The sequence below is a fragment of the Fopius arisanus genome, unplaced genomic scaffold (genome assembly GCF_000806365.1).
Source record: "Fopius arisanus strain USDA-PBARC FA_bdor unplaced genomic scaffold, ASM80636v1 scaffold00039, whole genome shotgun sequence".
NCBI lineage: Eukaryota > Metazoa > Arthropoda > Insecta > Hymenoptera > Braconidae > Fopius > Fopius arisanus.
Window position 1 is genome coordinate 961,487 of NW_011887778.1, and position 12,206 is coordinate 973,692.

At 37.2% G+C, this 12,206-nt stretch overlaps 2 protein-coding genes across 3 annotated transcripts in view; one reads left to right on the forward strand and one right to left on the reverse strand.

Annotated features, from left to right (window-relative positions):
• The window catches only part of Cad99C (cadherin-99C), a 66,141-nt gene that overhangs the window by 10,002 nt on the left and 43,933 nt on the right, over window positions 1-12,206 (forward strand). The gene's annotated exons all lie outside the window — the stretch shown is intronic.
• On the reverse strand, window positions 7,020-9,458 carry LOC105266580 (uncharacterized protein C15orf61 homolog). Of its 2 annotated transcripts, none has more exons than XM_011304870.1 (4): window positions 9,256-9,458; window positions 8,375-8,677; window positions 7,585-7,828; window positions 7,020-7,268 (listed from the first exon to the last, which is right to left on the reverse strand). In XM_011304870.1, the coding sequence occupies exons 2-4, from the start codon at window positions 8,465-8,467 to the stop codon at window positions 7,141-7,143; spliced, it is 465 nt and encodes a 154-aa protein (XP_011303172.1). In that variant the 5' UTR covers window positions 8,468-8,677; window positions 9,256-9,458; the 3' UTR covers window positions 7,020-7,140. The 2 variants fall into 2 exon arrangements, with proteins under 2 accessions (XP_011303172.1, XP_011303171.1); XM_011304869.1 differs by having other exon boundaries at window positions 9,225-9,458.

The window sequence follows — 12,206 nt, forward strand, 5'->3', positions numbered from 1 at the left end:
TATTGGTTGAGGATTTGTTTGTCTGGTAAATGCAGTTGAATTGAATTAATTACAGATGTTGTTCTTAAATGAGGCACATCTCGGTTACTCATCAATTTATTAACGAATCGTAAGTGCGCAGGGTGAATTTAAAATCTTTATCTAATGACAAATAGACAACTGCCATAATGAAGTTTAATTGAATTATTAAGTTCGCTGGGACGAGTGATTGCCACTGAATGATGGACTTGTTGGGAATTTTGATGAAGGATTGCATTTGCAGCTCTGAAACTGCTCGAATAAACAGATAATGTAATTGTTGGATTCCTTGAAGAGCTGTTGAAGAAGATGAGACAGATATATTAACCAGAACTTGAGAATCTCGTCAAAATAAATTCTCGCAGGGCGAATCAAGTGGGCAGAGGTGACAGACCGGATAATTCCCTCTAAAATCCAACATCTCGATTCAGAATCTCCGGGGGATCATGACACCCATAAACATCATCCTCGAGAAATTCCAGTGGAATGATTAAAAAAAAGAAAAATCTTAACGCAACGAGTCTTCGCCATAATCGCTGAAGTTTACGACTTGTATCCACCCTAATTCGCTTTCACACGAATTCCATCTCCTAAAAACAGACGTGGAAAATTATATCCCCACGGGATAACCGAAAAAATCGGTATGTCGTCGCAGTGGGGGTTAGTTAACCAACACTGATTAACGAGACTGCACCTAACGAATGGATCCATTTGAATGATAATTAACACGTTCATCATGAGGATCCCCTCGTTACGAGCGGATTAACTTTCTTTTGACGCAGAAGTCTAATTGCAATTTTGAAGGAAACTTCATGGGCAATCATAAATGACTAGTCATCATTGCGCTTTGACGTTGTCGTGCTCGGTAACGAGAAAAATCTCATTACCCGGATCACATGACCTATCAAGAATTCTTTAGGTGGTCTCACTAAATTTCTCACTCCAAGATGGTATCACGAATTTCGCATTATTTCACTGACTATTGGGGGGTATTGCGTTGCAATGTTGTGGCCTTGACCAATTTATATTTAATTTCATTGAACCTGGATGGGAACAATGAGTGCAGTGGTGTGGCTGTAGTCCGCTCCAAATATCCCAGCTGATTGTCAGCCTGGTAATTCTGGTTTAATTCCGTCTCGTATGTGGATTAAAGGAGACAATACCAAACAATTTTACCCCAGTTTTCAACTGAGTGCCGGATTGCATTCAGGGTCACAGTGAATTGTCGTGTGCAGTCAGAGGATTTTGGAGTCGACCTTTCTCGTGGTGTTTTTCAGCTTTATCCCCTGTACCAGGCACCCCACGTTTTTCATTTGCCTTTTTTTTTTAATATCTGGATTCGTACATCGCATGCCATAGCTGCAATGAATGGTCTCTTTGAAGGACCAGTGATAACACAATTTCTGAAAATTCGTCGTTTGAATTTATTGCTTTCATTTCATGATAAGGGAAATTCATTTGATATTTCGTTTTTGTTTCTGGGGTAATAATTGGGTCAACCGTTTTATTCTGGAATTTTCCGGGAATTCTGTCATTTTTTTTTATCCTGCATTAATTTTATGGATTTCGAATCAATTAAATTGAAACTTTGCTACTGTATTTGTCAAAAATATGGGCAAAGGGAATTTCGGGAATTACGGAATTAATCGAATGGCGAATCAATGCGTTGGAATATTTTTAAGAAATATTATTGCTTGAGGTCTCGTCGTTCTTCTATTTTTCGATATTCATGGAAACATGTGCGGCTGATCTAATTTACGATAATGTTCTTCTCTATTTACCGACGTTATCGGAATTCTGGCACGTTTTTCGAATTCCACAAAACGATCCAAAACTTCTCCTCCACGAAAAGCTTCGAATAATAATTACCCAAAAATACTCTCAATTTTCCAAAAACCCTACAATTTCAATAAATATTCTCCATCCGCAAAATTTCTTCCTCTGGCTTTTCAATTCACGAATGAATAAAAAATATCCGTATTGTATCATATCAAGAAAAATTCCTCATCTCTCATTACCCAATATAAATTTTCAGCTATCTCAGATTTTACGTGACATATCCTCTTTGAATTTTCTTTTTATCATCACACGCGATAAAATCGAATTACCAGAAGCTTATAATTTTTTATTCGGACTAACAGGATGCAAGATTAAATGACGTGGAGTCGTTTTCTACGTGTCATGCGGTGTTTTTTCTTTTTTTATTGAGTTATGCAAGGAGATTACCCCGACTATGTACGATGAGATGAATCGATTCATTTCCGCTGTGTGGAATGAACCAAGACAGATGAGGCAGACGATAATAAACACCGATCAATTTCTATCTCAAAGCAACCGCACCGTGGCTCGTGCTCGTGAATACCATCAACAATTTTCCGATTGCCAATTCATTTGTATCGATTCGCATTGTCCGATGCATTATTCGTTTATGGTATTAAAGACGAAAGTCATACTCTAGAAATTATCGCCGGTATTCTCTCATTTCTGTTTTTTTCAAACATTTTTTAGAAAAATTTTTCATATTTCATTTTATATTTTATATTTTATATTTTATATTAATTTTCATATTTTTTAATATTATTATTATTCAGTTAATTTTTGCACAGATTCCCGAAAATTCAACCGGATTCAGAGAAATAAACGCATGACTGGGAGAATTTGTGAAAAAATTACCAAAATGAGAAGATAGATCGGCAATAATTTCTTGGAGGTGAACCACATGTAAGGGAATTGCCAGAACAATTCTCGTCGAGTTAATCGGTGGGACGAGAGCATGAAGAGAGAGGATGTGCGTCATGATTCAAGTTTTCAAGGATATTGTGAACGAAAATGGAGCACGCGTGAGAGTTGATCGAATCGATTATGTCCTCGAGTTATATACCATCTGGTTATTTCGACATAGGTATACGTTCATTTAAAATTAGGGCACCACTCGTGGAGAAGGTTCCCGCACGGAAATTCGTTTAATATTTATGAATATAAAAAAAAATATAATACCGCACACAGTCTCGGTAACAACAAATTCAATGTTGTATTCTACACCAGGACGGAGATGCAATTGAAGTGACTTTGTTAATCAGGGGAAACTGGAATTCCATTCACTTTCATAATTGAAAACAAGACGACTCGGTAATTACACCTTTGTTGCCAGGTGATTCCGACGTTTCAAAATTGTTACGCGAGCAATAATTTGCCTCACGTTTAATTAAATCGTTTTGGGGGCTGACGTCGGTGACCACGTGCATTTATCAAATATTCTATTTTCAGCTTTTTATTTGATTTGCTATTTTAACTTCAATGCGATACGAATGAATAGATATTTTCATATTCAATAACTCTCTCCCGCTATTTTTATCTCACAATTTTTTCCCGCTGATTTTTTTTTTTCGTTGGGTGTATTCCGGTGTTGAGTTGTCGGTTTTTCTTTTATTTCGGACTTGGTAAATAGGGTTTTTATGTTTCGTTGTTGGGTGCATCCCACTGTCCACTCTCTAATGGTCTCGTTATCTTCCCGCTGAAAGAACCGGCCCTATCCTTACGGAAATACCGAGTCTTCTCGTGTGAAATTCCGCTGAACGGTTGGATAGATAGAGGTACATGAAAATAAAAAATGAACGACGCGAACTGTGAGGGGATAAATACATAGATTTCAATATTTCTCCTCTTAATTAATACTTTTCAATTTTCCAATTCACTCTATCCACAAACTGTCGCAACCGTCGCTTGAGTAATTGCGTCATATATTTCCGTTTCTTTCTAACATTCTCAAAACCCCATGATTATTTTTCAACAAATTCTTCATAAATTCATTGACAATTTTCACCTTCAATTTTCCCCTCAAAATTCCCTTTAATTACCGTCACTAATTAATTGGCAGTTTAGGGGCATTGTTCGTTGGATAAACTCTCTGGCCTCTCGAAATGAATATCTAATTAGTCTGATAACGAGGCGCGATTTCCGGATATTTTCTCGTGTGTTTGCCGGCACCGATGAATTTATCACGGTGGCAGAGAGCGTGTAACCACTAATTAGACATAATTCACATTGAACCGGAGTGATGGCGTTGAAATGTCCGCCCTAAGAAGTCCCAGTCCATCTTCTTCGATACGAGCACCAGTTGCCAGTAAACTTCAGGTGTACATCGACATTTATTTGTCAGTGTTACTTTGAGATTTACGTGTTGTCTCTTGTGTCTCGTTACAATTATCTCCCTCCAGTGATCCCGGGGAGATAAGACATAACAGAGCCAGAGTCACCTGTTGAATTCCCCGGTCAAATTGCCTTTCGTTAGAATTGTATAATTCAACTGGAAATTAGTGGGCATTAGATATTATTGCGAAACGATAATTCCGCAAAATACATCCCGTGATTCTTCTTAATCAAGTGTAATGGACGATTCTCTGTTATCAATGGAATTGGTTATGGTTAATCGAACATGTAAACGCACAGGTTCGTTACACATCGGAAATTAATTGAGCGTAACGAGCAGGGGAGGTATTGAACTCTGTGGGTGGACTTTGATGAGCTCTTCGATAGTTGACGTGCTCTCGAATATTATTTATTGCGATTTTTCAGTCACAAAATAAATGTTTCCCCCCTCAAATGGCATCTCGAAGCGAACTCCGGGTACATTTTAATTTTCATAATTAGTAATCATGATTTATATCAATGTCAACAGCCAATCAGGAATATCAACGCGTGAACAAATTGGCTTGGGATTCCGTAGCAATTCCCCCGATTGATTTTACATCATGAATTTACCGTGTTGCGCGTAAAGTTGGAATTTTCAATTTAATGACAAATGCCAGACGCCTCGGGAAATTGACAGATTTAATTAGGACGGCGTTTCGGTCTCTCATCAATATTCCACTGAAAATTACATAAAAATTTTCCGTAATAAATCTACTGTTAATTACTTCGGTGCTATGCTTGAGGGATTGAAATATTGTAAAAATATCGATCGGGTCTTTAACGTTATTACTCAGCCTGGCGCCGGATATCTTCACTGTCGCAAATGAGAAATTAATGTGTGGCCATTTTGTCGTGAAAAGGCGGGAGCCCGAGTGGACAATCTGGCGCATCTGGGCGACCACTAACGATTAATGAAAATACTTAGCGACTCCCGGAGTGAATATTTTTAAAAAATATATAATAAATAGAACTACTTGTCAGCCACTAAAAAATTCAATATTTCCACATCCAATCGATCGTTATTGACTGAGTTATCAATTATCAATATTATCTATCTATTCACTGATTAAAATGTACACCCATGAATTTCCTTTCCCAACACGCGCAATTTATTCCAAATGCACTTGACAGGTTTCTTCATTAAAAGTTAAGAGATAATGAATGACAGTGAGACATGTATTGGGGAAAGTTTTGAATATTCAAAAAATGGAGAAAGTACTGCTCACCAGCCGGTGTTAATTGTTATCTCTCATTGGAATCGCGTACACCGGAAGTTAACGAGCAATGATTAATAAAAAAATTACTGGACATGAGTGAGAGCATTACCAGGGGCAACATGCAAATTCGAGAACTTGACAGTAATTATTTCCTTATAAAAATACCAATCATTGCACAACGGAATTGCGCAATTTAATGGTAAACCTAGACTGTGGGAATTTTTTTTTCTCCCATTTGTCGAATTTACATAAATTTAACATAATTGGATTGCCGGGTGGTGGGGGAATGTTGTCAGTAAGCCACAGTCACTTTCTATTAAATTTACGATGGCAATGCGAATAGAGTATGAGTCTATTCAAGAGTTGGCGCACTTTGTTTAACGGCTATCACATTATTTTGACGGGCAACTCGATGGGTACGAGATATTCTGGAATATAATATTGAACCTTGTGATAGCACTCCGGGTGACCGAGAACATTGAGTTACCCTCGAGCTCTCTTCTGAAAATTTCACATCAATACTTTGTCTTAGCAGAATTTTCATAACACAATTGCTCTACAATTTTTCTGGACTGCAAGGAATCCCCAGAAAGGAATCCTGAGGAGAACGTTCCTGCCGATGAATTTTTAAAAAATCGAGAACTCTGCGGAATTCACCGTATTATTTTCTTCTTCATTTTCTTCTTTTAGTCTGCTCTACAACGAAATTGCGTAATAATCCTGAAAAAAGCATAACCTCAGGGAGCGGAGGTAAAGTTCTAGATGGATGAAGAATTTCGTGTCGTGACTTGAATGAATCTCTTCGAGAATATTCATAATATTTTCCATTGTATGCAGATGTTTCCAAAAAAGAAATCCTTATGGTGTGGCTACGTCATCACTGGTCACTTCAGCCGTGGGTCTTACCCAAAAAAATGTCGGGGGCCCAAGCAATTTATTTTTCCATCAAAAAATGAATAATTTTTATTGAAAATTCTAGTGCAGCGTATAGTGTATTTTTTCTATCACGTGGAACTACAATTGATGCATTGTCTTTTTTTTTGTTCAACGAGAATGAGAAATTATTCGTTGATCTCATTTCGCTTTGGGATTATTATTTTTTGTCAGTTAATATGTCGACACCCCCAGGCCGATTTCTCGCTCTCAATATCCTTGAAATCAGCTCTCCTCGAATCCCACGGAAAAGAAACAACTGAGACATCAAACGTTTAATTCCGATAATTAAATCAGGAATCAATTGGCACGCGATCAATAAGTTAAGGAGATGAGTAATAAATATCAGTGACCTTTCAGAAACTCTAAATGAAGCCCCCAAGGTACTCTTCATAACAACCGCGCCTCTAGAAAGTCGTGTCCTTTGTACGAGACAGCAGAACTCCCTTTCCATCCTTCAAAGTTCTAAACAGGAATTGCACGTGAAGAATTTCAATTTCCTCATCAAAATCTTGAAAACCACTGATCAGAGAATATCCCCTAACAGAATAAAAACATCAAACGTCTAAAAAATCATAAATTATTAAATACAAATGAAAAAGGTACGAGAGACAATTTTCGGTGTTGCGCACAGACTTTTATTTTTACAATTAACGGATCAATTATTATTAGAGATAGAATTTTAACTGATAATAAACTCTCATTACGAATGAATAGCAGATCGTAATCTGAAAAATTAAGCTGTGCTCATCCCAACTCAAACAATCTTCAGTCTTGATTCTCAGTGGAGAGACCCTTTATCTTCAGGAAGCAGAAAGTAAATTTTAACCTCGCCCCTGGTTGTTTTAACGATCTCCTCGTGTCTTATCAATTGAGTAGCAGCGAGGCCGTAGAGTAGAAGTGGAATACCTGTGGGGCAAATGAAAACTAAAATAAATGAAAAATTAAAAAAAAAGGCCGAGCCATTAAAGATAATCCTCATCACCAGTACAAAAGGGCAAAATTGATGAGACAATTTAATTGAAATAAAAATCATGATGAATAAAATATATTTCCCCGGCGGTCTTGCACTGGTCATTAAATCCCTCGACTTATAATTTCAATAATTTTTATTAATATAAATTATGTGTGACAGAGTGGACTTGACGTATTGGAATGCCACCCGCAGGAGCTATGTGAATCGTTCGATCCTGTTTTAATTTCAACCAATGGATTATGCTAATACCAAGGTTAATTATCTTGATCGCCTTGTAGAATTTGTCATCAACACTGAGGTCCTCCTTCGGACGCTTTGTGCAGTGATATTTGATGTAGGGAAAACATCCAGTTCGAAGTACGTGATAGTTGCTATTTTCCACTGGCCAATTGAAGTGTGACATGCCATGTTGATCGTTGACGACATCTCTGTACCTCACGAAGTACGAGGTCCACGGTGGCTCTTTACTCTGCATCAGGTAGCTCGTTAAGACCTATTTACCGTAAATAACAGTCAGTAAAAGCGCTTGTCCCTGGGAATTCTTCAGGGAGTTGCATACGATATGTCTAGATATCAACATGGGGATTGGTTTTAGAGACCAGAGTATTCCGAGTACATCCACTTCCTCGTCTCGTTCATTCTCACGAGTTTGAGAACACTCCAATTGCTCTTATCATTTCGATAATGAATACATTGAAATATACTTCAGTAATGCTCTCCATTTTCTATTTTATCCTCAAATCGACGAAAGATTTGATTTAATCGCAGAATTATTCGGCTATTTAAAAAGTTTTTCTACCCCTGGATTATTATTTTTTTTTTAATCTATTCATTAGGGAGTGATGGAAATTATAATTGGTATCAGTGAAGAAAATGATTGAATATTTTCAAGAATCGATTTGCGAATGATAAAAATCGAAGCGATTAGGCGGAAGCAGAGGATTTACTCCCATTTATTCTTCGTAATGTGAGAACTCGTTGGGAATAAAGGAATGCCAGAAAACGATGGAAGAGCAATTGAATTTGGGGATAAACTGACCTCAGAAGCCGTCGGTTTCCCACCGGATGATAAATTCCTCGTTGGAATTCCACGGTGAGCGGTTTTCTCAATTGCTCTAAAAGCGCTGATCATTCGGACACCAGTGGAAACACCTAATACTTCACTGGCGACCAATTTAAATAAATCTTATATAGCACCTCTTCGAGTTCTAATGAAATCATCGGGATCCGATGAAGTCAAGGGGAACCGATTTTCCCCAGGAGAAAGGGTGCGAAGGAAATTAATTCGCCAATTCTTTGGTATCTGAGCTCCTGGTGTACCGTTAGCTCTTCGAGTACCTTTCTAAAATAAATGTACGTCACCATGAAATGTCAAGGTTAGCATGTGCACTGGGGAATGGGGAACAAGTTGAATCCTTTGAATATTGAATAATTAAATCTGTCGTTGCGCGTCAATTGTGACAGGTGATGTTTCAATTGAGTCGGTTCATTTAAATAATTCAGTGCCGAGGTCGTAAGTTATGAGAAGACCCCAATATTTTTATTGATTGCGGATTTATTCAATCAGTATTTTTTTATTATTTTATTAATAAACGATTAATTAACTCGGGTACCGCTGTAAATAACACGCGATAATGATTTTACACTGAAAAACATGATAATTAAATAATATAATAACAAATAACACAGTCCGAAAATTGTGGAATTGGAAATATTATCAGCTGATAACACATCAAAATTTCGCGGCAGGACAACGGAAGGGAGAAACGGATGATTATGATCATTATAATTATTAGGATGTTTTGAATGTGTTTTTTATTAATAATATTTGCCATTAGAATATTGAAAACAGATATTATGATTTTATATCATTTTTTTGTAATACATACATATAAATTTGTACGGGTGTTTTATACACACATTTTAAAAAATACAATTGGCGAACTTTCTGGAAAATTGCAATCAGGAAAATTTACATGTGAGGGGAAACGAGAACGTTTCACCGAGAATTTAAGGATAATAGCGGTTTTTTTGGGCGGAGGATAGGGAAAAAATTTGATTTCCGTGGGAAAAATAGCGAAATATTTTTGCGAAGTTGGAGAACACCTCGCTTTTTATGAGAGGTTAGGAAACTCGGTTGCGAAACAGGTCATGTGGTCTGAGTCGAGGGACGTGTATCGATTCTTGCGAGCGGGAGTTTCAATATTCGAGCACCAAGTGTTTCTCCAAGGGTCATTAATGAATTATAATGATAATGACATTGATGATGATAAAAAATTGATTTTTATTTTCGAAATTTACTCCTGCTATTTTTTGGGATTACCCTTGGGAGTAAAGGGAATTCAATAAATAATTCAAAGAATATGAATATTCAAAAGTTTTCGTAAGATCGATTTTATTTTTAAATGAATGTGTCACTCAATTTATTATTGATTGTCGTTTGATTCTGGGTCACTCAAATATTTTGATAACCTTGTCTTAAAATAAAATAAACACTCCCCGTTGCCTAATTATAACCATAATGAATATTCCGTAATGTTCCTAGAAATTCATAATTATTCTTTTCTGTTCCAGGTGAGTCGAAGCTCTAAAGGCCTTGGATTTTCATAAATAGAATATTCCCCACCGAGTGTTATCAATTGGTTTGCATAATTTTCCACACCTAAAAACAGAGTTATTGGTACAATGTAATAATCAATTCCGAACATTAAACAAACCATTACTGTCATTATTGCCCCACCCTGCAATTTCGACAAGAGCGCGAAGAAAAAAATTCCTAAACTCCAAAAAACGAATTCTACTAAAAAAAATGTTTTCGCAACACTAATATCCCAATTTTTCATTTAAAAAATTGAAATATTTAGTGTTCTCAACTCACTTTTTCTGCGGTAATAAAGAAAACAAGAATTCTGTTAAAAGCACTGCGCAATTTAACGATAAAACGAAAACAAATTGTTTCCCGCGTATGATCCATCCATTTACCATTTCTGCGCGTAATTTGTACGCCATTATCATGGTAATTTTTCTGAAATAATTTTCTCCGCGCTACGGTAGAACAAGCTGTTAAAACAAACTTCTCTATAAATTATACCCGACAGAGTACAGAGTACAGTGACCGAATCGTGATTAAACTTCCCCTGACGAATGCGATCTCCAGCGGTGTCTGACAAACAATGAAATAACTCCTGTTTTTATCCGGCATAACGTAATAGTTGATTACTCCCAAAAAGGGAATAATCCAAAAAAAATGTATTTATTTTTTTTTGCTCGAGTTGATCCGCAAACAATCGCACGTCGATGCACGCGTGTACCATTGATTCTATAAAAATTTATCCTTTGCATAATGAAACTTTATACGATCCGTGGGTTTATACACGGACTTCCCTGGCGCTCCTGTTCTTTGAATTACAAAAAGGGAATGGGGGAAAAAGAGTCGGGTGAGAGGCTTTTTATTCTGGCCGAGGCTACTGTATACATTGTGGTGGCACTACCCTCGTTACTGACACAACAAGCGTAAGATTTAAATTATCGAGACACTTATAACCGTACGAAGAGTAATATTCAATAAAAATTACGTGTCTCCTCGGAATTTTTTAGGACCATTCCGTGATTTTTGTTTGAATTTTTCATGAAAAATTATAATACCGCGATTCAAAGAATTTTAATGATTTCCGTGATCGGCAATCGAACTCGATTTCCGTGATTTTTATTAAATATTTCTGTCCTTGCGACAAACTCAATTTTTCAGAGACAATAAAATCGTGCACGGGTAGAATTAAATCGCGGAAATCGGCACCTAGTGATTTTAACGTGACAGTGGATATCGAACGGTGAGATAATGCCCAATCAATTTTTCCACAGCTTGAAATCGGGCCAATTGACCTCGACATCGGGGTCAATTGATTTGAAAACGAAAGGGCCGGGGAAACCCCGCGATCTCGCACTTAACGATCTATCCAAACGATTCCGACTAGCCTTATTCGGTGGAATGATCGATCACAAAACTATGTATTACATTTCCAAGATGTAGATACTGATACAGACGGCATATGCGGTACCTCGGGAGTTACTTGGGCGAGAGATCGACGGTTTTTCCCAACGATCGAGAGTCGAGCGCCCGTTCCAGGTCATTTCGTTAACAAAAAGAAAAAATACCGCAAATCGTTAATTTCAGAGAGAGAGAACTTGAACTTTTTCCGACTTTCGAAAAAAAACTGAGAGTACTCTCCCTCAAACACTCGAGTTAAATTAAAAAATTCACCCACTCATGAATACATCAAAGTTAATGCGTGAATTTTTTGCGCTACGGCTGACGCTCGTCACGCATCAATTACTTATGGGCATTTAACTGTAACTCGACAGTGCAGATCTCCTTTGTGCATAATAACTCGGATAAAAAGTTTAGTAACTTGTTACACGACAATTCTATGCTTGACATTTTCAACCGCGATAAATCAGTCAATGCCGTAAACTCGCGCTTAATTGATCCGTCGATTTTTTCAATTCGTCTTTCATCATCATTTCGCTTTAACGGAGGTTATTGCAATAGGTGCCTGAGGGCTTTAGTCTCATCTTCAAGTCCACAATTATCGTATTCAACTTTATTATCTACCCGGAGGATTTGTTGCCCGACGATGGATGCATCGTATTGCCCATCGGTTGGCGAAATGCGAGGCCAAGACTTCATCAATGCTCCACTTGCATCTCCAGTGTTACCTGGACACGTGATTACCCCAGTGTAAATTGAAATCAGTTTTTAATGAGAAACCATTGCCCAGGGAGTTGACAATTTTTTCATGTCCACCGACCCGGGTAAAAAAAAATTTTAATCGGAATATTTTTTCCAAATTTTCAAAAAATTTCTGGAAAAC

Bases quoted from the DNA above. Each gene is read 5' to 3' on its own strand.
- LOC105266580 (XM_011304870.1), bottom strand. From the start codon at position 8,467: ATGATCAGCGCTTTTAGAGCAATTGAGAAAACCGCTCACCGTGGAATT. The intron at 7,829-8,374 runs GTCAGTTTATCC...TACGGTAAATAG, and splicing joins GGAAACCGACGGCTTCTGAG to GTCTTAACGAGCTACCTGAT. The intron at 7,269-7,584 runs GTATTAGCATAA...TTTGCCCCACAG, and splicing joins GATCAAGATAATTAACCTTG to GTATTCCACTTCTACTCTAC.